At 65.3% G+C, this 26993-nt stretch overlaps 1 protein-coding gene and 1 long non-coding RNA gene across 2 annotated transcripts; one reads left to right on the top strand and one right to left on the bottom strand.

Annotated features, from left to right (window-relative positions):
• Positions 1-1358: 1358 nt before the first annotated feature.
• REXO1 (RNA exonuclease 1 homolog) lies at positions 1359-24304 on the top strand. Its single transcript, XM_023644331.2, has 16 exons — positions 1359-1650; positions 13664-15390; positions 16242-16343; positions 17186-17396; positions 19368-19531; positions 19916-20047; positions 20204-20327; positions 20954-21067; positions 21230-21367; positions 21505-21618; positions 22141-22214; positions 22458-22568; positions 23351-23466; positions 23558-23696; positions 23861-23981; positions 24075-24304. Exons 1-16 carry the CDS (start codon positions 1491-1493, stop codon positions 24161-24163), a joined length of 3636 nt encoding a protein of 1211 aa, XP_023500099.2. The 5' UTR covers positions 1359-1490; the 3' UTR covers positions 24164-24304.
• On the bottom strand, positions 12648-18926 carry LOC138924936 (uncharacterized). Its single transcript, XR_011440333.1, has 2 exons — positions 18318-18926; positions 12648-16669 (listed from the first exon to the last, which is right to left on the bottom strand). It is a non-coding gene; the product is annotated as an uncharacterized lncRNA (long non-coding RNA).
• Positions 24305-26993: the final 2689 nt, after the last annotated feature.

The following is a 26993-nucleotide window of genomic DNA, read 5'->3' as shown; positions in this document are numbered from 1 at the left end:
TGGTCCTGCCCCAGGCCCCTTGCATGGGCTGTGCCCTCCGCCTGGCATGCCCTTCCACTTCATACCTCCTTGGTTACCTCTGCACCTTCTTCAGAACTGCTCGAATTCCACCTTTTCCTAGGACTAGGTGGACCACCCTTTTCCCAGCCCCCTGCCCTGTTCTGCTTTTCCCCCCACAGCACTTTCTGCCTTGTATCGTCGTACTGTCTCATTTACTTATTTGCTGTGGTTTGTCTGTCTCCCCATCTAGAGCTCCCCTCCACCAGGGTGGGGATCTTGCCTTCTTCACCGATGTTTCTAGCACCGTAGGAGGCATTTGGTACATATTTGTCGAATGAATGACCGAGGCCAGCGTGCATGGATGGAGCGCTCAAGGAGTGCGAGCCCGGAGGTGACCTCACTAGCATCGTCAAGACCACGCTCAGGAGCCTATTCTCCTGTTGGTGGTGAGGAGGCACTGGGAGACCCCTGAGCGAGCAGTCTCAAGCCCAAATTCCCGGTCACAGTGGGGGGAGGGGTCCTTGGCGATTGCCAGCCGGTGGACCCAGGGTGGCCAGCTCTTCCCAGAGAGGCTGGGAGTTGCAAACAGACTGACATCATTTTAAACACTAGGACTGAAACGGAGCGGGAGCTCATACACACACACACACACACACACACACACACACACGCATCTTCACAGCAGCACCATTCACAGTAGACAAAAGGCGGAAACAACCCAAATGGCCGTCATCTGATGAGTAGATAAATCCGATAAGGTTCAGCATGGCATCTCGGACAAGGCCTCGTATACAGTAGGCGATCAATACTTGGTGAACAGATAAGAGAATGAGAAGAGGACACCTCCTGGGGACCTGAGGTATCGGTTGCTGACAAAAGCCCAGGTGGGAGAAATGAAGCACTTATTGAGAGCCAACTGTATACCAGGGCGGAGCTGAGTTTTAGAGCGTGAACGGGGTCACCGAGGCGGGTTCCTGGGTACAAGAAGCGCCCGCGGGACTCGCCTAGTCCAGCAGAGGGCGCTTTAGGGCGACATGCTAATGAGACGCAAATTAAACGCAAATGAGCCGTGACCGGGCCCTGAGGGTTGTTTTGGTCAGGCGCGCCGTGGACAGCCCAGGCGCCGCAGGGGCCTGGGGCTCAAGATGGCCGTGCTGCCGCCGCGGACGGCTGGGCGGCGGCGCCAGCGCGGCTCCCGGAGGCCGCAGCAAGGGCAGCCCGCTCCCTCCATCCCTCCTCCCGCGGCCACCTGTCCTGGCCTATGGGTCCGCAACCCGCTTCGGTCCCGCGGGAGTAGGCGTTTCTGATCAGGCGTGCTGCGGGCAGCCGCTCCCGGGGTCCCTTGCGGCGACGTCCCGGGGGCCTCCGGGGGCCTCGGAGCAAGATGGCGGCGGCGGGGTCCGTGAGGCGCGGGCGGCGGCGACCGCGGCGCCAGTGAGGGCCCGGGGGCCCGGGCGGCTCCGGGCCGGGGCCCCGCCGCGGGACGGACCATGCTACGCTCCACCGGCTTCTTCCGGGCCATCGACTGCCCTTATTGGGCCGGGGCGCCCGGGGGACCCTGCCGGCGGCCTTACTGTCACTTCCGGCACCGAGGGGCCCGGGGCCCGGGCGCGCCCGGTGGCGGCGGCGGAGCGGCGCCCCCCGCAGCAGGTAATGTCCGCCTGCCCGCCCTGGGCTCGGCTCTCCGGCCCGGGGCTGGACTCCACCGCCAGGACTTCCCCGATCCCCCGTTCCCGGCCCAGCCCCCTCCCTGCACCCTCGCGGGCGACGTCCCCGCAGCCGGGTCCCGGGTCCCCCCCACCCCGGGCCCGGTGCCAGTCGCGGGGCCTCTGTGAGCCTCCGTTTCCGCGAGTGTGGAATGTAAACAACGGGAGGACATGTCCTCCCAGAGCTGTCGCGAGGGTGGAGGGTGAACGCAGGCCGAGCGCCAACGCTGGCGGCCAGGCTCGGGCCTCCCGCCCCGGCCCTCACTGGCGCCCCAGCGTCCGGGGGGACCCTTCCCGCCGCGCCCCGACCCCGAGTGTTGTGGCCGCCCGTGTTCATTTCCTCGCCGCTTCCCCGGGCCGCGCCTCTGGTCGTGGCCACCCCTGTCTCCAATGGCGGAGTCAAGAGACTCTTATTTCGGAGCCCCCCTCTGTGTGTCAGACGCGACTGGAGGAGGAGTAAGTCAAACCCACTTGACCCGGACGGGAGGGGGCTAGGCTTCCAGCTTTGGGTTGGGCAGAGAACGCTAGTGGACTGCACGTCCATCGGAGCGGGGATGGCCAGCGTCATGGCAGGGTTTCCTGCGAGCTGCGGGGGATGAGGCAGGGCTTCTTGTCGGAGGTGTGGCGTTTAAGCTGAGACTGAAGACTTGGGGGGGAAGGCGCGTTCACTGTCTGGCTCCACACCTGTGTGGGCCATTGGGCATGCAGAGCCGTTGAGGGGGGCAGACAGATGTGCCCACGGGTCCTTACTGTCGGGTCGGACCTGACCCCCAGCTCTGCGGGGGCCGGGGAGTTGGCAGGGAAGGGCGGGCCTGCGGGATCCTCCTCGGAGGTGGTGGCACCCGCCTTGTGTGATTTGTTTTTCTTCTCTTGAAGTGAAGTTTCTTGACTCCAGTGGTTTACTCATCTGCATCGTACGTGGTGTTCTGCAAAGAGCCCCCTGACTTCTGGGGTCTTCGTCGTTGGCACAAACAGGGCAGGACCACACTCGTCGCCCTGACCTTCTGACCTGTCTTCGAGTCCATATGTCGCCTCCTAGCTTTCCTAATTCTGGAGCATTGATCTCTTTTCTCACGTGTTCTCTCCTTTCATGTCCAGTCTTTTCATTTCTTTCTACATCACAAATGGCCAGTTAGTTTTCAAAGGGTCATTTCTGGGACCTTATTTGGGGATATAGTGCCGCGTGCCCTGCTTTCCCTGCCCCTCTCCCCAGGCCATCTGCATGTGCCTTTTGCACCATCTCTGGTGGTGGGAAGGCCTCTGGTTACCTTGGGGTAGCACGCTGCCTACCCTTGCAGAGAGGCAGAGGCACATCCCAGCTCAGCCTCTTTCTTGCTGTGGGGCCTCTCTGACCCTCTGTTTCCTGCTTTGTGGCATGTTCCTGGGGCCGCCCCCTGTGGAGGCCTGGGGAGAGTGTGCCCAGACCTCTTCCTCCCTTTCAGCTCCCCCTGCTCCAGATTCTGACAAGCCTGGTTTCCTGTTGGGTTGGAAGAGGCTGCAGCCATCTAGGCTTTGGCCGGGTCCATTTGTGCCCAGATGTGCACGGGCCAAGCCGCGGTGCCATGTCTGCCTGGGCTCATTTTTAAGCAGCTGGCAGGGGTGCTAAGGTTCTGGCTGGGAGCAACCTGCAGGTGGGACTTGGGGGTTTCTGTGTGGCCCAGCCCCTCCAACCTTGGGCTGCTGGCCTCTGAGCCTTCCAGCAGAGTCTGAAGCCTGGAGGAACTAGGCAGGGGTCCTGAGCCGTCCAGCTCCTTGTGAGGGCTCCAGGATGCCCGCTCCAAACTTGGCCATGGAGTGCCCAGTTATGGCCGCACACATGTGGGCAGGCTCCCTATCTGTGACCCTCAAACAGTGGCGGGGCTGATTGTCCCAGTTTTACAGATGAGGAAACTGAGACCCGGAGATGGGAAGCCACTCGCTGTGTATGCATGGCTGGTAAGTGGGGACGCGGGGTCGACTCAGGCCTTCAGGCCCCACCCAGCTCAGCCCCTCCTGCCGGTTCCTAGTGCCCTGCACCTGTGGGGCACACGCGCCTGGGCGCAGTTGCTCTGTTGGGCTCAGTGCTCTGTCCTGGGGCTGCAGGTGACAGCGAGACCTGGGAGAGAGAGAATTATAGGACCTGAGCACTGAAACCTGAGGGCAGGCCAGAGGGGAGGCCTGGCTTACGGTGGATGGAAGCACTGGCCACAGCTGTGTGGCAGTGGCAGTGGTGGCAGCAGCTCCCTGGGTGTCCTTCCCCTGCCGGGCCTCACATGAGGCCCTCGGCTGCCCTGTGGGGTCTGGAGCCCCGAGAGGCAGGCTTGCTTCTCCAGGGAAGCTGCTCAGAGCCGCAGCAGCTGGGGAGGGAGGACGGAGTGGAGAAACGAGCGCTGCCCGCAGAGTGAGGGCTTTAGCTCCTCTGTGAGCTGACGTGGCGCAGGAGGGACAGGCGTCCCGACGTGTCCCTGCCCAGAGCAGGCCTGTGGGTGTGCGGCCCCTCAGCTGCTTCCCCAGAGGCTGGTGCCAGTGGATTTCATGTGGGGGGGCTTCCCACCGCCCTGTGACGGTTCCTTCAGACGGAACAAGGATGCGCTTCCCTCAGCCCTGCGCCTTCCCAGATAAGCGACTGCCTTGTTTCCCTCCTTCCAGGGAGGGCGTTGGCGGCAGGGGAGGCCCCAGCAGACAGTGCTGCTGCCCTTGGTGTCCCTGGGCCTGGCAGGGCACTTGAGGCCCGGGGACTGTTTTCCTTAGTTGCTGGTCAGGGTGGCCTTCGGTCGGGCCAGCGGGGCCTCCCACTTTGTCGGGGTGGGAGCTTCTGAAGCTGCTTGAAGGAATAGTGGAAACTGCAGACAGCGGGGCCATCCTGGGCCTTGGGGGGGGTGGGTTGACCAGCATCCCTGGCCCCCACCCACTTGATGCCAGGAGCACCCTCAGTATGACAGCCGCAGATGTCCCCAGACATCACCTGGTTTCCCCTGGGAGTAGGATCACCCCGGGTGAGACCCTTGGTCCTAGGCCGATGCTTGCTGGGGCCACTTTGTTTTCAAGCATCACCCGCTGCCCCTCCCAGAGAGCTGTGCATCAGGTGCGGCTCCGCCTCCTGGGGCCGGGTGCCAGGCTCGGGGGACTGAAGCTTGAGGAGCCTTCACGCCACCAGTGGGTGGGTGGGTGGTTCTCTTGTTCTCTTGTCGGTGATGTTTCTGTGAAGATGGGAGGAGGGGAGGTGCGGCAGATTTCCACAGCAGTCCTCTCTTTGTAGATGTCCTCAGCACGGACTTCCCCTCTTACGCACCACGGACCGCGGCTCCCGGTGTGAAAAGAACTGGCTCTCTCTTTGTGGTTCCGTCCCACATGCCCAGAAGCAGCCCTTCTCTCCGGGGGCAGTGTCCCAGCTGGTGGAAGCCCGCACACGTTGCCACTCTCCATTCAAAGCACTTTTTTCCAGGACTCAGGGTAGTGTTTATCTTAAAACATTGGAGAATACCAGAAAGTCAAAAGAAAAATGTTTTGTGAGTTGCCCCGAGTCCTGCCAGCGTGCCGTGCCTCCGCCCAGGCTTCGTGACAAAAGGCTTTGTGTCTTTTTCCTGTGGTTGTGGTCCTGCTGCGCCGATTAAGTTGGATTCTAGTTTCTGAGGCTCCACAGTCCCCAGTGAGGCGCAAGGCTGTCCCCAGCCCTGTGGTTCCCACCTCTGGCGGCCCGGCCCCTCTGGACGGCCTGGGGAGCTTTAAAAACCTGCCTTCTCGCCCGATCCAGGTCCGCGCCACTTAAATAAGGATGTGTTTGCATATAAAACTGTTTTGATACTTGAGGATTCTGTGCTTAGTGTCCATCAGTAGAGCAGTGGGTCTCCATGGGGGCGATCCTGACTCCCAGGGGACACTGGGCCATGTCTGGGGACATCTGTGGTTGTCACGACTGGGAGAGCTCCTGGCATCGAGTGGGTGGGGGCGGGGGATGCTGCTGCACACCCCACAGTGCCCGGGATGGCCGCTTCTCTCTACACGCACAGATTTATCCAGCCCCAAATGTCAGTGGTCCGAGCGAGACTGAGGAAGCTGGTCAGTGTCCCAGCACTGGGCCTGTGTGTGTCCTTGGGACGGGATGGGAAAGTGGGCCAAGCTGACAGGGGACAGACAGAAGCCCAGAAGAGCACCAGCTCCCCACAGCTCCTCAGGGCCCGGGGACAGAGGCCAGGGAGCCCCAGCTCCTGGATTGGGTCAGCCGGGGCAGTGGAGCCGTCTGGGAGGAGCTCGGGAGGCCTGTGCGGGGTGTTTGAGTGTGCCCCCCTCCCCCGAGTCCTCCAGGGGCTCCAGAGAGGAGGTGCGGGCGCCAGGGCTGGTCAGCCCCTGCAGGGGGGTGGAGCCGAAGCGGAGGCCTTTGGGCTTCGCTTTCTATTATGCAAAGAGGCGGCCCAGGAGGGGCCAGCCTGGTCTCCAGCTGGTCATTGTTGCCACCTCAGCCTCAGTTGCCTCTTCTGCAAAATGGGGTGATGGTGTGGGCCTCTTGTGTGTCACGTGGCTGCACTGCAGAAACTCTTTCTCCTGCCCTGCTGTCCTCTACCCGCCCCCGGCCCCTCAGAGGCCCCTTTACGACTGGGCTTCTAGGGGTGAGCAGAGTGGTGGGCGCCCAGGCGTTCGGGCTGTTACTCTGTACCCCCCCGTGCAGGTCAGTGGACTGGTCAGTGGGATCTTTTTTTTTTTTGAGGAAGATTAGCCCTGAGCTAACTACTACCAATCCTCCTCTTTTTGCTGAGGAAGACTGGCCCTGAACTAACATCCATGCTCATCTTTGTCCACTTTATACGTGGGACGCTTATCACAGCATGGGTTTTGCCAAGCGGTGACATGTCTGCACCCAGGATCCGAACTGGAACTGGCGAACCCTGGACCGCCGAAGCGGAATGTGCGCACTTAACCGCTGCGCCACCCGGCCGCGGGTGGGTGGGATCTGACTCGCAGCAAAGAGCGGGACGCTGAGAAGGGGTGGAGGAGCAGAGGAGCTGCCGGTCACGGGAGCTGCTCAGGGCCGATGCAGGGCCAGGCAGCAGTGGGGCCTCCTGGCCGCCCGTCCTCCTTCGTGCTGGCCGGGTCTCCGGACATTCCTGCGGGGGCAGCCTGCGCCCTTTGAGGAAGCAGGCACATGTGCTAGTGATTTCAGGGCAATAAGTGCGGCGGCTTCCTCTGGGCACTGAGCTTTCTGGAAGGGTGGTGTGGAGCGCCGGTCCACATTGGCTGCGTGGGTGGCAGGCAGGCCTGGAAGTGAGGCGTTTCTTGGGGAGCCGCCCTCCCGCTTGCTGCTTCGTTTGCTGGAAGAGAACGGGGTGGGGGGCTGATGGGGCCACAGTCTGGGTCTGGGGCTTGGCCATTCATAAGCTGTGGCCCTGGCCGGGACACACAGGTGCCCTGGGCCTCAGGGTCGTCCGTAAACTTGGGAGCCAGCCCCGGGGCCCCACATGGCCTCGTCTGGGACTGTCTGACTCCAGCGCGTGTCTATGGACCGCACAGGGCCCTGGAAGCAAGAAGGGCTGCCCAGCAGCCAGAGCTGGGCTGGGTCCAGGAGAGAGAGCCATTGGCACCTGTGTCTGCAGGGGAGCTGGGCGAGGATCCCCGAGCAAGTGGGTACGTCTTGGCTTTGGAGGATGAGCAGCAGTGTGCCTGGTGCTAGAGGCGGATGGGGCACAATCCAGGACTCTGGGCAGGGAGACCGTGCAGTGAAAGGCCTGGAATGTTCTCATGTTCTGTGGTTCAGAGGGGCGTGGGAGCAGGAAGGAGAGGCTGCCCCCCAGCATCACTCCCACCCCCAGTGGGCCTGGCAAGGGTCCTTGTTGTCACACTGACTTGTAACTTGTCCTTCTCTAGCACAGGCCCAGGGAGTGCCACCGTGGTCTGGCTGGTCCACCCCAAAGACGGGGAGCCAGTTACCTTTCCATGTGGCTGCCAGGAGCTGTCTGTCCTCCAGGGGCTGCCTCTTCTGATCACCACAGAGGCCCGTGTCCACGGGAGTGGATGTGCTCGAGGCATCGAGGGGCCGTGGCTCTTGGGCGGTATTTCATTTATTCCTTCACTCACTCGTTCCACACACCTTTGCAGACATTTGTGCTGGCCAGCTCGGTCAAGGCCAGGGGAAGAGAAGAGCCAGTGGGTCAGCGTGCTGAGCTGCTGGACCGCAGGGGACAGGGGGAGGCAGGGCCTGGAAGGTGATGGGGAGGGCGTGTCCAAGGGGCACTGGGACTGCATTCACTCCAGGTCCCTCCTGGTGATGCTTGTCCCTGTGTGTCCAAGAGGCCAGGTCCATCCCTGCCCAGCAGACGGTCACGCGTCACAGTCGCATGTCTGGAAAGACCTGTCTCTGGCAGAGTGGCCCAGGGGACCGTCAAGGACTAGCATCGTGGGCACTGTTTCAGGAGACGGGAACAGAGTCCCCGTGTACCCGGGTTCCAGCACTGTACCACCCAAACACCTCAGTCCCCTGGTTCCGCCGGGAGGATGTGGGAGGGCTGCCTGGAGGAGTTGCTGAGACAGAGGCCTCGTGGCCCTCTCTCCTGCTCTGGGCGGGAAGCCAGCGTGGACATGAACGTGGAAGGGGACTGGCCCACCTGGAAGGCCAGCCCTCCGTCACCCCCTCCTCAGTGCCTGTGTGCAGGGTCAACTAATAAAAGCTACTGATGCTCACGTGTGACCTGGCGTGCAGGCTCTTTCTTAGGGGACGCGGCTGGCCCCCCCTAGCCTTGGTCCCACATCCAGAATGCTGTGAGAGACACAGCATTCATCTCCCCTGGCTGGGGCCTGCACCCCCACCTGGCTTCACTCGGAGCACCGGAAGGTGCTGGGGGCCTCCCAGGAACCTCTGCTGTGGAGGAAGGTGGCCCCAGAACCACCCACTGGAAGACGGGTTTGGGGAATCGGAAGTGTCCCGGGGCCAGAAAGAGTGAGAGAACTCTCTTTTAAAGATGTTCTTATCCAGACCCGGACAGTGACTTGTGTGCCGCGGACAATCTGCGCGGATGGAGGAGGGCAGAGGAGAGGCCGGCCCCGCAGCCCCAGGCTCCCTTGTCCGTGCCCTGTTCCCAGTGGCCGCAGTGGGCCCTGTGACCGTGGCTTCCCCGTCCTCACTCTATGCCGCCCTGCAGTTTTGAAGTGTGATGGAGCTCCCAGCAGTCATGATCCTGGCTGCTTGGCACCAGGCGGGGGGTGTTTCCAGGACAGTGTCGCCCTGTCCTCCTGGGATCGGGATTCGGAGGGAGGGCGTGCAGCCGGGCAGCCTTGTGGTGGAGGATGCCCAGGGTGGCGCCCAGGGGTACGGAGGGGCCGAGTTGGGTGGTGGTCCAGGTCTGCCGGGGGCCCTCCGGCTTTTCTTTCCCAGAGCCAGCTGTGTGGTGCCTCCTGCCCCCAGCCCTGGCCTGGCGCTGCTTCCCTGCTGGGGGCTTTGGAGCTGAGATGAAGCTCGAAATCCAGGGTCGCGGGAGGGGTTGGGGGGGCTCCTCTGGCCTCATCCTCCTGCCCTGGAAGTGCAGGCCCCCAGACACTGCTCCTCCAGGCACAGCCCAGCCTCAGCCGGGGACATGTCTCTGACGTCCCTTCATATGTACCCTCGAGTACCCACCCCCAGGAGCCACCTCGGTTCTCTCCCCAGGTGTTTGGGGTAACCCAGGCAGCCGCGGGGCTCTCCCCTCTGGTCCAGAATGAGTGAATGGCCGGGTGCCTTCACCCCTGGGCTTCAGGCTCCTGGCCTGTCCACTGGGGGTGGCCAGACATCCAGGAGTGGGGCTTGAGGGTGTCCTGCTTGGGGGGTGGAGGGGAGGCCCCCAGGAGCGGGGACTCTGGGCCTGGAGGAAAGGAGTGAAGGCTGGCCCCCCTGAGGACCTCAGGGGCTACTCTGCCCCCACTGGGGGGAGGCCGGCCTTCAGGGGCACTGTCTGCGAAATCCCAAGGTCGGGGGTGCTCCGACCCTGTGAGCCCGACTGGCCTCCCGCCCTGCGTTCCGGCCGAGCCGTGACGGCCACTGGCGGCGTCTTCCAGCACCGTGGCCTCGGTTCCCTCCTCCGCCTTCTAGGCTTCTGCCCCGTAGGCAGCTCGGGGCAGGGGGTCCAGTCGTTCCACGTGACTAGCCCCGGTGTCCTGCTTATCTCTGGTGCACAAGGACTCTCTCCCCGCCTCGTGCCCACCACCCCTGCTCAGGGTCGCAGGCTGTGACCGCCACCTGGGTTGGAGGAGTGAGTCCCCACCGGTGTCTTATCAGGGGGACGAGACCCCCGTGCAGTCGGGTGCTTGTCATCTTTGGGCCTTGGGCCGAGGAGGAGGAGGAGAAGCAGATGGGTGATGGCCAGTCCTGCGGAGTCAGTGCCAGGTCTCCCTGTGGGTGGGGAGGACCCAGGTTTGGGGTCGGACAGACCTCTCAACAGCCACACGGGGCTTAGGAAGCTGCTAGCCCTGGCCGGGACCCGGTCTTGCCGTTGGTGAGGTGGGCTCACACGGGCAGGGCGACTGTGAAGACCAGATCGGGGAGGCCTGGCGCGCCTCCTCGCATTCATCGTGGGGCCGGGGAGAGGGAGTCAGGCACAGCAGGGTCGCGCACCTCCCCCGCGCAGCTGTCTTGTCTTGTCGTTGTGTTCGCTTGTCGTTAATTCCCGTGCAGCTGGGGCGTGTGCAGCGGGTGTGTGAGCAGTTCTGGGGCTTAGGGGGCGCGGCGGACCCAGGCCAGGGCGTTTCTGGGCAGAGGGAAGGTTCGGAGAGATTGGAGCTGGCCGCCAAGGACTCGGAAAGGACCACTGCCCCGTCTTGTTTGTCTCGCCTTCCATGGGCCCCCACGGGTTCTCAAACTCAGCGTCCCCAGCCCTGGAGCTGGGGCTTTGGCCTCCCCTTGTGGAGGCGGGGAGGCAGGCCTGCTGCTCTCTGCCTTGCTGCACGCCTGCGCCAGAAGCTGGCGGTTGGAGAGGGTGTCAGGATGGGGTCCCCAGAGAGCTGCCTGTGTTACTGGCGCTGGCTCTCTCCTGCAGCCGGAGCAGATCCTGGTGAGTGTGTGGCCGCTGCCTGCACTGAACCCAGCATGGCCGGGCCCGGGTGGGCCGTGGGGCGGGGAAGGGTCTTCCCAAGGGGAACCCCTCAAGTGACCGCCAGGCAGGCCCTTTGCCTTGTGGGTGTCCCTGGAGCCGGGCAGCAGCTGGCACCCTCATTGCCCCGTGGCGGGGCGGAGGGGAAGTTAGCCCCTGGAAGTGTAGCCCCACAGCCGGGCCTTGGGGGGCTTTTCTAGTCATCCCTTTCCCCAAAAACAGCCCAATTAACCTTGTTTACCAAATGCATGCATGTGTACCTGGTACGCACCCCTGAAAGAGCACCCATTCGGCTCCCTCCACGTTCGCTCCCAGGAATTGGAGGACTCCGCCTCGAGGGTCCCCTGCCTGTCCACATGCTGACGCGCCCCCATGGGTGGGCGGGCAGGGCTCCTGGGGCACTAGGCAGCTGACACACAGGTTCTAGAGTGGCTTCACCAGTTGCGACAGGCCCCCAGGGACCTGGCCCCCTGCAGCAGGGTGGAGCAGGGGCCAGGTGTCTCGAACAACGACCTTCTGCATTTGTCCCCTGACCCCCGGAAGCCTGAGGGAACCTCAGTGGGGGCTCCGGGACCCACCCGCTTCAGGGGCCAAGTGCCTGGCATCTGTGTGCTCTTAGCTTCTAAAACAGTCCAGAGTCCCCCAGGCTGGTGACCTAGCCACATGTCACCATAGCACTGCGGGGAGACTGAGGTCCCCGAGGGGCAGGCTCCTGACTTTGACCTTTTCGAGCCCGCATAGGGTGGTTTCTTTTGCTCTATGGTGCAGGGGGCCAGCCACCGCCTGGGGCTGAACATACCCCGTGTTGACAGGGCTCCTGGATGCTCAGTTCTGGGGGCTCTGTGCTCGGCTGGACCCACCTTAGAGTCCGAGCGGCTCAGCTCCCCAAGTGCACCCACGCTTCCCACCTGACGGGGTGCTGGGTTCCTGGGCTGCCTGGGGCCGGAGGGGTGGGGCCGGTGTAACTGCCCTTAGAAAACAGCTGCCAGTGCGGGGCTCCAAGTTAGGAAACAGGACCACCTCTGACCTAGACACCTGGTCGGTCCCCAGAGCCTTTGCGGCCTGCTCGCTCCGTCCCTCCCTTGGGTCTGGGTCCCAGGGTTTCGGGCGGAGGAGGGAAGGGGAAGGCTTCGGCTGCCCTCTGCCCAGAGGTGGGTCTGCGACAGCCGTCTTTGGGCCTGTTGTGGGTCTGGGTGGGCTGGGAGCCCGGCCCTCCATCCTGCTGCTGGGGTCTCTAGCCTTCCCTCTGGGTGGTCCCTTCGCCTTGTACCTCCCCAGGGGTGGCCATGCGTCCTGATCCTGAGCTGTGAGATGGGGACCCTGAAATGCTTGCTCCCCAGCACTGCCTTGGCACTGGCCTGGTGCTGTGCAAACGCCCCACGGGGAGAGCCCCCAGCACCCCATCCCGCCGCCCCCCATCTATGCCCACAGCCCTGGTGTGTCCTCGGTGCTCCAAGCCGTAGACACACACTTCCCTTCTCTTTTCTAATGTAATCTGAAGTAGAGCCCGCAGTGTGAGCTGGCCGGTGCCCACGGTGAGCCTGGCCCTCGGCCCCGGCACCCAGGCCGGCCCGTCGGGAGGCAGTGGCCACTCTCACTACATGATGCTGCATGCGTTTCTTTGGCTGCAGGAGCCCGTCGCCACACCCGGGTGCCTTCCCACAGCGCAGATGTTCTCTGAGAGTTCTGGGCTCAGAGGTCCCCAGCGGGCCCCCTGGGCTGGACCCAGGCCCGGGCAAGGCGAATGGGCTGTTCTGCTGCTGCCTGCCGGGCATCCAGTCTTGCGTGTCACTTCAGCGGTGGTACCCAACCACGCCTGACGGGCTTTCTGGGGACGGGCTCTTTGTACTCCGGGGTATCGGAACCTGCTGTGTTGGAAGGTGGTGTAGAATGCTTTTTTCGGACCTTGGGCTTTATTTGCTCACGTTTTATTTGGAATTTCTGCACCTCTGTCCGTAAGTTAGTCTCCTGTGAGTTTTTGGCCGACGTTGGTGGCCTTGGGGTCATTGGGGTTGCGCTGGTCTCGCAGAATATGCCCTAGAACCAGCTAAGTGGCACAGGAGTGACCTGTCCCCCGCCGCTCTCGGGACATTAAAGGACGCCCGCTTTGCCCTCCACGCACTTCGTGTTTTCCAACTGGTGACATTCTTTGACCGTACGACGCCTTTTCCCTTTGCACGCCCACGGACTCATACCACGGTTGGGGTTCTCTCGTTTTCTCTTCAAAGTGTTGTGTGGGTGTCCGTCGTCCACCCAGGGCCCCATTGATGCACTGGACACATCAGTGGTTTCTGTCCTGTCGCTGGCACGCGCATGGCTAGGTGGACTCCCCTGTGGGTGAGAAAGCGTGTGAGACGGAGCCCAAGGCGCCCTCGCCGCAGAGCCCTGCACGGGGCAGACCAGCCTGGGGGCTCTGCACGCCCCCAGCCCCACCCCGTCGAGCGTCTCTGTGCCCTGCTTGGGGGTCAGGCCCTCTGTGGGCATCCTCCCTGCTCCCTGGCTGGAGGAAGGAGCTCGGGGTGGCTTCCGTGTGGGCCAGGTCCAGTGGGGAGCCCACTGCCACCTCACCCCAGCTCCTGGGATCCCATGGTCCTGTCTGTAGGCTCTACCCGCGCCGGTTGTCGTGCACATTCCACGAGCTGCCCCAGCAAGTCCCCGGACCGAGTGGCCTTCTCTGGGGCCCGGTGTCAGCGCCCCTCACCCCGCCATCAGCCTCTGTGGGGTGAGGCCCGCATGGAGGGGTGCTCTGGGAACCTTGACTTGCTGCAGAGCCTTGGTGGGAGTCTGCTGGAGGCCTGGCCCCCAGTAGGTTCTGGAAGGCTGGTTGTCTGCTCTTCCTCGCCAGCCCCGGGGGTCGCACCCAGGCTGAGGCAGTGCGGTCGCCTTAGCAGGCCTGCTCACTGCCATCTCCCCTTCTGCCTGTTTCAGGGCTTGGCTATGACCCGTACAACCCCGAGCTGCCCAAGCCCCCAGTGCAGAGGGAGAATGGTGCCCTGGGCAGAGAGGACACGCCCCGCTCGGACATCCTGGAGCTGGAGCTGGTCAACCAAGCCATTGAGGCCGTGCGCTCCGAGGTGGAGCTGGAGCAGCGGCGGTACCAGGAGCTCCTGGAGACGGCCCGCGAGCACGGCTCTGCTGAGGCCCCTGCCCTGGCGCCCCGCGGCCCCGCTGCCTGCACTGCCGCCAGCCTGGACGAGGACGCCTTCTCGCTGTCCTTTGACTACAACCCCAGCGGCCGCAGCCTGCTAAGCCCCGATGCCACCTACCAGCCCACCCCTCTGGCTGCACCTGCCGAGCCGGGCAGCAAGTACTCGCTGGCCTCTCTGGACCGGGCTCAGGGCCACAGTGGAGGGGGCGGTGGCGCCTTGGAGTACGTCCCCAAGGCTGTGAGCCAGCCTCGGCGGTACAGCCGCCCCGTCCCCAGTGGCAAGTACGTGGTGGATGACTCCAAGCCGTCCACAGACCTGGAGTACGACCCGCTGTCCAACTTCTCCGCCCGCCTGCTCGGCAGGGCCGGCTCCAAGGACGACAGGGCCCCCAAGCGGCCCAGGGGTGCCCACGCCCGCGAGCCCTACACGCCCGCACCCAAGAAGCCCTGTGACCCCTTTGGCGGCTGTGACGCCAGGTTCTCGGACTCCGACGATGACGCCGCCGTTGTTCCGAGTGACAGGCCCGCCACCTGCAGCCCCCCAAGAGCCCGAGTGGGCACTGAGAGCAAGGTCCCCGGGAAGCCGGGCTCCAGGGACGGCCAGGAGCCTGAGGAGGGTGGCCCACGGGAGACCAAGGAGATGGCCGTGCAGTATGATGTGGGGGACCTTGGGCAGCCCCCCAAGGGCCCAGGCGAGCCGCCCCCAGCCAAGCCGCCCCCGGCCAAGCCCAGCTCCCCGGCCCAGGCCTCCCAGGACCACAGTAGCTCCAAGGAGGAAAAACCCAAGAAGAAGAAGCGGGGGGCGCCGCCGGCCCCCAGCCACAGGGACGGCGTGCAGAAGACAGACCGGGGGAAGGAGGGAGAGCGCGCAAAGCCGTCAGAGAAGGCTTGTGCGGACAGGAGGGGCCCGCAGGCCGGCAGCCCCCGGCACAGGGCACAGCGGCCCCAGGGGACCAAGAAGAAGCCATCTCCGGCCACCCCAGTGGCCAACTCAGGGAAAGACCGGCCGCGGCCCAGCCCCACCAGAGGGGGCGCCCCCCTGCCACCCGACAGGACGGGCCGGCTGAGCCCAGCGGGGAAGCTGGTGGAGCGGAAGGCCCGCTCGCTGGACGAGGGCACCTCCCGGGACGCCCCCAAGCTGCCGAGGCGGGCCCTGAGCCATGCTGACCTCTTCGGGGACGAGAGCGAGGACGAGGACCCGGGACCCGCAGGGCCTGGACTCCGGCCCCCCGCCCTCCCCAGCCTCAGCTCCACCTCGGACTCGGACTCGGACTCCAGCCTGGGCCTCTTGGCTGCTGGGGGGCCGCCCAAGCGCCTCAAGGCCTCCCCGCCCGCCTCGCCGGGCCCGTCCTCCTCGTCCTCCCCCTCAGGGGCGGGCTCAGACGTGGACTACGCAGCCCTGGAGAAGGAGGTCGACTTCGACTGTGACCCCATGGAGGAGTGCCTGCGCATCTTCCGCGAGTCCACCAGCGTCAAGACAGAGGACAAGGGCCGGCTGGCCCGGCAGGTGAGGGTCTGGGCCCCGCCCCCGAGGCTCCCTGGGCCTGGAGACGGCGCTGGCCGGCGGTGGAGGTGCTCGCTCAGTGTCAGCCTCTTGACTCGTCCAAAATTCAGGGACCCTTGTTGGCCACCTGCTGCCTCCCTACGCCCTGTCCAGAGAGGACCCTGACTTCTGGCCCCCGGCGGGGTTCCTGTGGCAGCGATCCGGGTGCCCTCCAGCACAGGGGTACTGGGACCCCGCCATCCCGCTCCCTCTCTCCTCTCCTCCCCCGTCTCCTCGCGTCCCTCCTCCATGCTCCCAAACCGTCGCCAGCCTGGACCTGTCTGGGTCTCCTCGTCTGTTGTCCCCACATGGGCCACCAGAGGGAGCTCGCCTTAAGCAAAGCTGGATATGCGAGGACAGCGCGGAAACCTGCACCTTCTCCTCGGGCACAGGCGGCTTGCAGGGGCAGGGTCACAGGGTCGCACCCTGGGCTCCTGGGTCCCCGAGCACCCGCCCATCGCAGCCCCTCCATTCCCACCTTTCTGAGCCCCTGGCCCCTTCGAGGTAGGGGAGCAGGAGGTGGGGGTCCCAGCATGGTGAACGCAGGGATGGGGCACGTCCGCAGAACCCACCCTCAGTGAGGCCTGGGAGGTGGGCTCAGGACTCTCAGCCTTGGGGGACCTCGGCTTGGGGGGCTGAGTCTGTTTCCTCAGCTGTGAGGGGCCAGGGGGACCCCGTGGCAGCCCCTCCCTCAAGCGAGCCTTACTGCCTTCGCTCATGCCCTCTCGGACCTGGGAGTCCCAGCCTCCCTGTGCCCAGACCAGGGGGTGGCGAGGCTGAGGGAAGCCTTGCTCAGGGATGGGCATGTGTTTCAGCCCCCCAAAGAAGAGAAGATCGAGGACAAGGGCCCGGGTCTGACCACTCTGTTCCCTGGGCAGAAGCGGAGAATTTCTCATCTTTCCAAGCAAGGCAAGGAGGTAAGGGTGCACTCGGGGTCCTGGGCAGAGGCTGGCAAGAGGCAGAGGGACCCCCGTCTGCAGAGATGCGGCCCCTGTGTCCCTTCGCTGACGAATTCCTTTGGTAGGTATGTTCCCGGCACTCTGGGTCCTGGCGGAGAAGTGGCCGCGGCCCACGTGGAGTCCTCACGTTGTGCTCAGTGCCGGGGAGGGAGAGGAGGGATGGCCCGGGGACAGAGCCCTCCAGCAGGGTCACACGGCCCCATGCCAGTCCCAGCTCCACGTGCACTGTGTGATCTTGGGCAAATGGCCCGACTTCTGTGAGCCCAGGTTTCCTCCCCTGTGGCCTGGAGACAGGAACAGTTGTGGGTCACTGTGGGGGCAGTCAGAGAGCTAGCACAGGGAGGCTGGGCTCCAGTTGATCCAATCACCAGACCCCTCCCAGAGGAGGGTTCTGGAAGCTGGAATCCAGAGAAGATTGGATCAAGTGGGATGGGTTGGTGGGCCAATCTAATCAGACCCAGGGATTCCCTCCCACCCTGTGTCTATATCAGGGCTGAGAGCACGGCCTGGGTGCTCAGAAGCCAGGCCTGGGAGAGCAGGGCCCCGCAGGCTCCCTGGGACAGTGAGGCAGCATGAGTTTGAGGGCGTACACGCTGAGCTGGTTCCCAGTGCCGAGCCCATTCCCGCTGGGGCACCCGCAAGCTCAGAAGAAGGCGTGGGGGGCAGCCTGCACAGCCCCACCCCCAACCCTGGAGGCCCTGCTGCCCCGCCCGCCGCCCCACCAGCAGCCTGTAGCCCTTGGTAGCCTGCTCTGGGTGCCCCCGACATACAGCCAAGTCCTGAAATTCGTCATTGTCCAGGCAGAGCCTGTGAGGAGAGGCCCGGCGCCGCCCGCCCGGCCCCTGACCGCCCAGGAGGTGTGTTACCGGCGGGCCCAGCAGGCGCAGAGGGCATCAGCCAGCTGGCTCCAGGCTGCCCAGCGGCCAACCGAGAAGCTGTCCTCCGCCCACATCTCGGCCCCAGGGGAGAGGAAGAGGATCGCCCACATCCCCAACCCCCGCCTGGCTGCAGGTGAGTCCCGGTGCATGGGGCCAGGCCCCCTTACTCTGCCAGTCATGGCTTGGAGGGGGCCCGGCTGGGTCTCGGGGTGCTTGTCTGTAAGCTGGGGCTGAGTCTCCCCAACTGTCAGCAGGGGGCTGGCGTGGGCCTGGTGTGGTGCCCAGCGGCCCTCCGCCTCTGCTGCCTTTGGCGTCTTCTTCCCTTCCCCCTGGGTGTCCCAGACCCGGAGCCTCCTCTGTGCTGGCCGCCTGCCTGCCTCGGAGGCCCTGGCCAGAGGTCTCGCTGGGCTCTCCTGCCCCATCCCTGCCGGCCTGGGCTTGGTGTGCCTGCCTCCCCCAGGCTGCTGGGTGCTGGAGGCCGGCGGCCTGTCGGGGGCTGCTCCGTGTGTGGGCACTGGGCTGGAGGCATTGGGGATGGGGTCAGGGACAGGAGCTGGCCTTGGAACGGGCTGGGGCGCCAGGGCCCACCCAGGCGTGCGAGGTGTTCAGGGGGCAGCTGATCTGGGGAGGGGCCTGGGCTGTTCTGTCTCCTCGTCCGCCCCCGGGGGTGCTTGGCCCCACTTGTTCTTGTCTGGAAGTCCCGTGGGCAGGGCACTCAGTGGCTGAGTCTCTGCACTGGTGTGTCTGGGGCTGTGGAGGTGTGACAGGCCAGGGCCACCAGCATCTCTGCGAGCACGTGTCCCTTGCACATCCGCTTCCCTGGGCTGGGGAGACCCTGCCGTCCGGCCAGCTCCCAGGGGCCGGGGTGTCCTTGCTGCCGTCCTTGAGCAGTCAGCTGTCTGGGCCCCAGGGCCTGGAGGTGGGGGTGCCTCACACAGTGGTCTTGCAAGCACAGGCATCCTCAGCCCTCCCCTGGTTTCCCTGGTACCGAGAAGCTTCTTTGGGCCAAGCTCTCCAGTTCTGGGCCCTCTGTCCCCGGGCACCTGGTGAGCACCTGCCAGGAGAGGCCGTGCGGTGTGTTTCAGCAGCGGTTCCGCCTCAGGGGGTCGCGCTCGCACCTGCTGCGCTCGGGGCGTCCTGGTCATCCGCCATGGCCTGGGACTGTGCCGGCCACAGCCCTCGCTGCACAAGCTCGGCCGAGCGGCCTGCGGGAGTCTGGCATTCTGAGATCGGCGGCTGGCACTCCTGAGCCACAGGGTTGCCCCTCGATCCTGGCGCTGGTTTCCCTTTCAAGTCTGCGTCAGCCTAAACCTGTTCCTCTGCCCCTGGAAAGGGCACGTTCCGCCCAGCCAGCGCCTCCCGTTCCTCTTGCGAGGCCAGGGGGCCCACCCTGGTGGAGGACAGGCTGCAGCCGGCCTGCAGGCACCATGGTCCCCACCCTCCCAGGCGCCAGGAACCTGGACCCTCCACTCTTGCCTCGCTCGGTCTCCTCATCTGCTCCTGTTCCTTCGTCAGGGCCAGGCCCAGGGTCAGAGCTGGACAGAAGACCCCCTGCCCACACACATGGGGCACCTTCCCTGGCCTGCTGCCCCGCCTGGAGCCCTGGGAGGCAGCTGGCAGGTGGGCGCCCTCCTCCCGGTGGGACGGGCTGGTTTGTGATGTCATCAAAGGGGGAGGCAGAACACAGAGGCAGCAGTGGGCAGGCGGCTGGTCACAATGCCCGGGCCGGGGCCTCCCCTGCCCTCCTGTCCTCAGCCCAGGAGCCAGGCCTTTCCTCGCTCAGACGTCAGTGCCTCGGAGTCGGGGGCTGGAACATGCGGCAGAGGCTCCCCACGCCCCCTGCCACTCACCGGACCCCCCCGCGGCGGCGTTGCCTGAGCCGGTCTTCCGAGCCCCGTTTTGTGTTCCCGCCCCTCGATGGACTTGCCCGAGAGCAGATAGAGCCTAATGTCATTCCACAGCCCGAGTCCCCGACCCCGGCCCTTCCCCCTGTGCTCCAAGATGCACGTCCTGCTGACGCTGAATGATCGTGGCTGCTTGGTCCTCTGCAGCTCGGTGATGGGCGTGCTCTCCTCCTGCACTCATGTCCCCTGTGCCCCACCAGCCCCCACAGGTGCCAAGAGGACCCTCGAGGCCAGCAGCAGCCAGCCCCCCAATGGCCCCGAGCCGGGCAGCCAGCCCCTGAAGACGCGCACGTTGTCGGGCATGGCGTCCAAGACCACCACCACCGTCACCCCCAAGCGCGTGGCGCACAGCCCCTCCTTACAGGTAACCGCCTGCCCACCCCGAGGGAGCCAGGTACCCCCAGCTTGCCGACATGCCTGGCGGCACAGGCTTGCTTTTCCCTCTTCCCACTTCCTCTACTGTTTTTCCTTTAGTTAATACACTCTCAGAGCAGCTTTAGTTTATAGAAACACTGAGCAGAGAGCAGAGTTCCATGTGCACCCCGTGCTCTCAGTTTCCCTTCTTTGTCAACACTGATGTGGTCGCCTCTTTGCACCAACAAGCCAGTGGCGACCCCTCGTAGTGACTAAATTTAGCCCAGAGTTTGCAGCAGGGTCCACCCTGTGCGTGGTGCCTTCCGTGGGCTCTGAGGAGTAATCAGAGCACCCGGCGGGGCGGCCACCCTCTGCGGTTCTGTGTCCCCTCTAGAGCTTGAAGAAGCCCATTATCCCCAAAGAGTTCGGGGGCAAAGTCCCCACCGTCATCCGCCAGCGGTACCTCAACCTGTTCATTGAGGAGTGTCTCAAGTTCTGCTCTTCAAACCAGGAAGCCATAGAGAAGGTGCGCGAGCCCAGGAGCTGGCAGCCGGCTGGCAGGGCGGGGGCCGGGCTGGCGCTCGGGCGGTCTCCCAGGGTGTCTCCCTGGTCCGTTGCCCCCCAGGCTGCTGTGTGGGCCCCGAGCCAGGGCTGCAGGGCTGAGTGGCGTGTCTGTCCCCAGGCGCTGAACGAGGAGAAGGCGGCCTATGACCGTAGCCCCAGCAAGAACATCTACCTGAGTGTGGCCGTGAACACCCTCAAGAAGCTGCGGGGCCTGGTTCCCAGCGCCGTGCCTGGGCTCAACAGTGAGTCGGGCGGGGCCGGGCTTGCCTGGGGAGGGTTCGGGCGGGCCTGCAGCCAGGACCGGCCCCGGGCTGCGCGAGCCGGGCGGCCGCAACCCTCACGGTGGCCTTTTTGCAGCTCTGAGCGCGTGAGTCTCAGACAAAAGGCGGGGCACGTGTGGCCCGGCTGTCAGCTGCGCGCTCACAACAGCCTCGCCTCGCTGTTAGCTGCCTCCTCAGCCAGCGGGGGTCTCGAGAGCCGGGCACCTGCTAATGAGGCGGCCTCTTCAAAGCGCGAGGCTGGCTGGGGCCTGCTCTGTGCATTAAGCCCAGCGAGCGAGCGGGCCCAGGACGCCTCGCCAAGGCTCTCGAAGGGCGCATTAGGCGGCGCTGGCCGGCTCTCCCCATTCTCCTGCTCTCGCCTCGGCCCCCCCGGCTCCTCTGCCCGCCCTCGCAGAGCCCGAGGAGGCCATTAGTTAAATTCTTCCCTTTTGTCTCCGAGGGGGCAAACGCCGGCCGGGCCAAGATCTGGGGCTTCCAGGCAGCTGAAAGCCTCCTGGTCCCAAGAGTTAAGGTGGGGGCGAGGGGGCTGCCCAAGGTCGTATGAGGTCAGGCCTTTAGTCTACCCTCCCTGCCCTGCCCCCTTCCAGAAACCAGCAGCCGGAGGGTTGTGTCTCACGAGGTGGTGCTGGGGGGCAAGTTGGCCGCCAAGACCAGCTTCTCGCTTAGCCGCCTGAGCAGCCCCCGGGTGGAGGATCTGAAAGGTGAGCCTGGCTCCTCGGGGGTCCAGCCCACCCCTGCTCCTTCCCCCGCTGCTCCCCAGAGAGGAGGAGAGGCCCCCCCCAGCAGCATCGGCCGTGGCTGCCCCCTGCCTGAGGCCCGTCCCCAGCTGCTGTGGGCTGACCGCCTCTCCCGGCTGTCCCCAGGGGCCGCCCTGTATGGCCGCCTCAAGGAGTACCTGCTCACCGAAGACCAGCTCAAGGAGAACGGCTTCCCCTTCCCGCACCCCGAGCGCCCAGGGGGCGCCGTCATCTTCACGGCCGAGGAGAAGAAGCCCAAGGACTGTGAGTTGCTTCCCCCGGGGAAGGCCATCTGGATAGAGGGAACAGCATGGGCGAGCGGGTGCAGACGCAGAGAGGCGTGGGGCCCGGGACCGGCCTGACCCCCCCCCTTCCTCCCCACCGCCTGTCCGTCCACACAGCCTCCTGTAGAATCTGCTGCCGCTGTGGCGCCGAGTACCTCGTGGCTGCCTCGGGCCGCTGCGTGCGCGACGAGGAGTGCTACTACCACTGGGGGCGGCTCCGCCGGAACCGAGGTGAGGCCTGGCCGCTGCTGCCTTCTGCGTCCTGGGCCCCGGGCTGGGCCGGGCCGCCCCCTCCACCCGACCCCCTGAAGTTTCTCCTCGTCTGTCAGTCTTCATGACAATAGTAGAAGGCCTTCCTGTCACGCTGCGCAAGGCAGATGAGAGGGAGCCCGCCCTTCCTCTGTCGGGGGTGTCCCGGCTGCGGCTGCTGCCTCACGTGGTCACTGTGGTCCCGCTCGGGGAGGGCGCGGGCCGCCTGCAGACCTGTCTCTGGGCAGGGGTGCCCAGGGCCTGGCACAGCAGTGTTCTTTTCGGCGGGCCTCCCTGGGGTCCATGCCTGCATGTGTCCTCACGGCCAGGCCAGGTCAGGGTCTGCTGGCCGTCCCGGATCCTCACCCGCTCTTGGGGCCTGAGGCCCCTCCAGGAAACGGGGCTGGCCGCCCCTGCCGCCCAGGCACACCGGGTGTCAGTGACTTTCTCTGGGCGGCACAGGATCCGTGTGGCGGGGCTCCCCTGACGGCTGTCTCTTTCCAGTGGCGGGCGGCTGGGAGACTCAGTACGCGTGCTGTTCAGCTGCTGTTGGCGCCACCGGCTGCCAGGTCGCCAAGGTAGGTCTCTGGCCTGCGAGGTGCCTCCTCGTCCCGGCGAGAGCTGAGGTGGGCCCGGGCCACCCTGAACTGCCTTTTTCCCATCCTTCAATTCGTCTGCCCTGCCCAGTGGCCTCGGAAGGGCAGGACTGTCCCCAGAAGCCTCTCAGTACCGCCCGGCCCCCAGCCACCTCACCGGCTCTCCCCAGGGTCCTCCCCGCACGGCCCGGCCCCCACCCTCACCTTCCCTTCCCTCCCCACCAGCAACACGTGCAGGACGGCCGGAAGGAAAACCTCGAAGGCTTTGTGAAGACTTTCGACAAAGAGCTTCCAGAAGATGCGCACCCGGGAATCTACGCCCTCGACTGTGAGATGGTGAGTTGGCTTGGCTGCACTCCAGTGCCCGCGGAGACCCCCTCGGGGCCCTTGCTGCTCACGGGGGCTGTCCCAGCTCCTGCCCTGAAGCTTGGAGCCAGTGGGGGTTTTAGGACAAAGAGCGGGTTAAGAGCTGGGAGCAGCCGCCTGCGCCCAGCCTTTCTCCGGGGAGTTGCATCTGCAGCCCCGAGGCGCTTCCCAGCCCCGCCGGCAGCTGCTCAGGAAGGGCTCTTCTCCCTCGACACACACCACGCCACGCACGCCGAACCACACGGCCCGACACGTACCACACATGCTCAACCACACGGCCCTGTACACCACGTGCACTGTGCACCGCAGCCGACACACACCACGCACGCCGAACCGCATGGCCCGACACACCATGCAGTCTGTGTGCCATGGCCAACACACTACGCACGCCGTGCACCACAGCTGACACACCATGCACGCCAAACCACACGGCCCAACACACACCATGCATGCTGAACCACATGGCCCACTTTACTCAGGACTCGGGTGGGAGCCAGGGCCCTCTTGGCACTCGGGCTGTGTGGGCATAGGCGCAATGCCGGCTTTAGGAGAGGGTGCCCTGGTTCACGCCGCTGCGACCCCCAGAGGGCAGGCCAGCATCTCTGCCCCCAGGGCTCAGGGACAGGGCGGCCTTGTCCTGAGCTCTGGGCTGTGGCGTCAGGTCTGTGCTGTGCACAGAGGGAGGGAGCAAGGGAGGGAGGGAGGAGGCGGGCTGTGGCGGCGTGTCTGAGGTGCGTCTTCCCGCCCCGCAGTCCTACACCACGTACGGTCTGGAGCTGACGCGCGTCACCGTGGTGGACACGGACATGCAGGTCGTCTACGACACCTTTGTCAAGCCAGACAACGAGATCGTCGACTACAACACCAGGTGCGGCCCGACCCTCGAGGACCTGGGCCCCCAGAGTCGCTCTGCTCCGCACACGGGCCCAGCCGTGCTAACACCCTGCTCCTCCCACCAGGTTTTCGGGCGTGACTGAAGCCGACCTCACCGACACGAGCATCTCACTGCGGGACGTCCAGGCCGTCCTGCTGAGCATGTTCAGCGCCGACACCATCCTCATTGGACACAGCCTGGAGAGCGACCTGCTGGCCCTGAAGGTACCCCGGCCCCCCGCAGGCTCGGCTCCCTGGGGTCCACAGAGGGCGGCTGGGCTGTTGTGGGCCTGGTGCCCTGGGCCAGGGTGGGAGGCGTGGGCTCAGTGCCCGGGCCCCTTCACGCGCCAGCCCCCGGGCCCTGAGCTCCTGGTGCTGTCCGCCCGTAGGTCATCCACAGCACCGTGGTGGACACGTCCGTGCTCTTCCCGCACCGCCTGGGCCTCCCCTACAAGCGCTCCCTGCGGAACCTCATGGCCGACTACCTCAGACAGATCATCCAGGACAACGGTGAGGGCCCGGGCCGGGCCGGGGTGGGGGCTGGGGCTGCGGGGCGCGGGCAGGCCGTGAGTTCGCCCCCGTGACGCCTCTCCCGCTCTGCAGTGGACGGGCACAGCTCCAGCGAGGACGCCAGCGCCTGCATGCACCTGGTGATCTGGAAGATCCGAGAAGACGCCAAGACCAAGCGGTGACCGCCGCCCCGCCCGCCCGCGCCTCTCCCACAGCCCCGCCAGTCCTTAGCCCCAGGCCTCTTCCAGAACAGTGCAATAAATCTCGAGAGCTAACCCTGTCCCGGCGCCCGGCCGGAACACCCACCGAGAGGACCCCCGCGCCCCGCCCCACACCCAAACTGTCCCCCGACCGCTGCCGACTCACGGGCTGAGGCGGCCGCTCGTGTCCCCGCGGGCCACGAGCCACCTGCTCCTGCCCCCTCTCACCAGTGGGAGCGGGCAGGTGGGTGGGCTTGTGGCCATTTGTTTGAGACAGGGGTATCTTTTGTTATTTTGTATTATTATTTTTATTATGTTTAATTTAAACCTGACCACTCGCACAGTTGTCTTCCCGACCCAGAGGAGCAGGACCCTGGTGCTGCCTGCCCTCCTGGGGTCCAGGAGCCGTCAGCCGGCGCCTCGGCAGCCACCGGGACCCAGGAGTCCAGCCGGCCTAGGCCTGGACGGGCGGGAGGGCTGCCCCCAGCCCGCCTGGGCTCCGTGACCTCGGAACCGAGCCAGCCCCCCTGCCAGCCCCCAGGCCTGCAGGTCCTCCCGCCGTGGGGGCTGTCTCTGAGGGCCGCAGCCCTGAGCGCCTGAGCCTCCCCAGCCCCGGGCAGGGATGGAATAAACGTTTGTATGGATTTTAGACCTCCCGGCGTCTGCGGCTGTTCTTGGTGCCAGGCTAGGACACACTCCCCGTGACCGGGGCAGCCGTGGAGCTTGGTTCGCCTTCTTGGAAACCAGCCCCAGTGCCCAGGCTGCCCCGGGGCCCTGCCATCCTGCCCTGGGGCCACTGTTCCTGAGCAAACCCAGGGTCCCAGTGGCCTCACTTGGCGGCCTGTCACCCTTCTGGCTCCTTTGGGGTGCTGTGGGCAGCGCTGGCTTTGCTCGCTGCTGCACCCGCCCCGAGGAGCGTCCGGGGTGAGGGGCCCCAGCTGGCCACTGCACGCTGCCATCTGAGCAGCTGCCTCGAGGTGGTGGGGGGCAGCTGCCAGCCCCTTGCGCGTGCCCCGTGTTGTGCTGACTTGTGGGTGGGCAGACCAGGGCTGTTCAGGTCCCGCTTTTAATTTATTTAAAGTAAAAAGTGAAAGGCCCGTGGAGAGGGACATGCTGGGGCGCCCAGGTCCAGATGCCCCAGCACAAAGGCTGGAAGGAGGGCTGCCCAGAGGAGGCCTCCACAACCCTGTCACTCGGGCTTCTGCTGAAGGCCAAGAGGATAGGGTCCCTGGCTGAGGACATGGCAGCTCTCCTCTATGGGCTTCCTGGGCCAGGGCTGCAGAGGAGAGTCGAGTCCCCTCTCTGGTCCTGGGGGGCCCCTGCCGTCGTTTCCCTCTGGGGTTGTTCCTGTGACCCGTTGGCTTCCTCCCCCCCATTCTGTAAACAAGGAATTGTTTTCTAAATAAACGGTGCAGGCGGCTTCACAGAAGCCCTGTTTCTGAGTGGTGTCTGCCCCCTCCCCAGAGCACGAGAGGGCCGGGGAGGCCTGGGCAGTGGAGGTGGGGCTCCCCAGCTCCGGAGGAGTGCCCGCCTTCAGCTCGCCAACCCTGCAGGCTCCAGGCTGCGGGGCCTTGGCAAACCCATTTTTCCCTGCTGTCACCATCCCAGGGACGGAATCAGGTCCCCTGCCTCCCTCCTCATGGCGGCACCCAGCAAGGTCTCTCCTAAAGGCTGTGAGAATAGTTTGTTTCAGTCCCGCTCGCCAGGGTGTTTCTCATTAACCACTGGGTAGGGCTGGCTAAGAGGTTTGTTGAGTGAATGAATGAAAGGAGAGGTTTACCTGGCGACCCCCCAGAGGCCAAGCAGAGTGTGCAGACCGGCTTCCAAAGAAATGTGAGTGGGAGGTTGGTGCTCTGACAGGGGGGTCAGATCGGGTGTCTGTCCTCACCACACCCAATCATTCACTCATTCATTCATTCAGCCAACATTTGCTCAGAGGTGATGCTGGTGTCAGAGGGGGCTCCAGCCCCATGCAGGGAGGGGAGGCTGGGGCACAGAGTCAGACGCAGGCGCTCCGGTCTGTTGGGTCAGGGCTGGGGACAAAGGTGGTGGGGGGGAGAAAGCACCCAGGGCCCACTCGACCCAGACCCTGCTTTACAAGGTCTCGCCCCTAAATGACGGGCCCCTTAATGCCCTGCCCCGCATTAAGATCCCTTCATCCCGCCCTACTGCTGCCCTCTGATTCATCCCAGCCCCCGCGGACCCTATCCTACGCGCTGCGGCTGCAAGACTAACCCTGGATCTTGGCCCCAGGCTAGGCTTCTGCCCCGGCCCCGCCCCTACCCTGGCCCTCTCCGTAAGGCCCCGCCCCCGGCCGCATCCCGCCCCAAGTCATGGCCCCGCCCACTGCTGTGACCCCGCCCCCTCAGACCACGCCTTCCGCGCTGGCCCCGCCCCTATCCTGGCCCTCTTGGTAAGACCCTGCTCACAGTCCCGCCCACTGCTGTGACCCCGCCCCTCGCGCTACCGCTTAGGGAACGCCTTCTGCTCTGGCCCCGCCCCTACCTGGCCCCGCCCACACACCCCGCCTTCCTGTATGACCCGCCCCCTCCGCTCCACCTTCTATCCTGGCCCCACCCTTCGGCCCGCCCCCGCCCCGCCCATCGGCCCCGCCTCCCGTTATGACCACGCCCACCCCCCCCCACTTTCTGCCTTGGCCCCTCCCCCAGCCCCGCCTCCCATTCTGACCCCGCCCTCGGCCCCGCCTTCTGTCCTGGCCCCGCCCCCGGCCCCGCCTCCCGTCCTGACCCCGCCCTCGGCCCCGCCTTCTGCCCTGGCCCCGCCCCCGGCCCCGCCTCCCGTTCTGACCCCG

Source organism: Equus caballus, chromosome 7 (assembly GCF_041296265.1).
Source record: "Equus caballus isolate H_3958 breed thoroughbred chromosome 7, TB-T2T, whole genome shotgun sequence".
NCBI classification, from domain to species: Eukaryota; Metazoa; Chordata; class Mammalia; order Perissodactyla; family Equidae; genus Equus; species Equus caballus.
The sequence above is the reverse complement of the archived record's forward strand: the minus strand, read 5'-3'. Positions and strand labels throughout refer to the sequence as shown.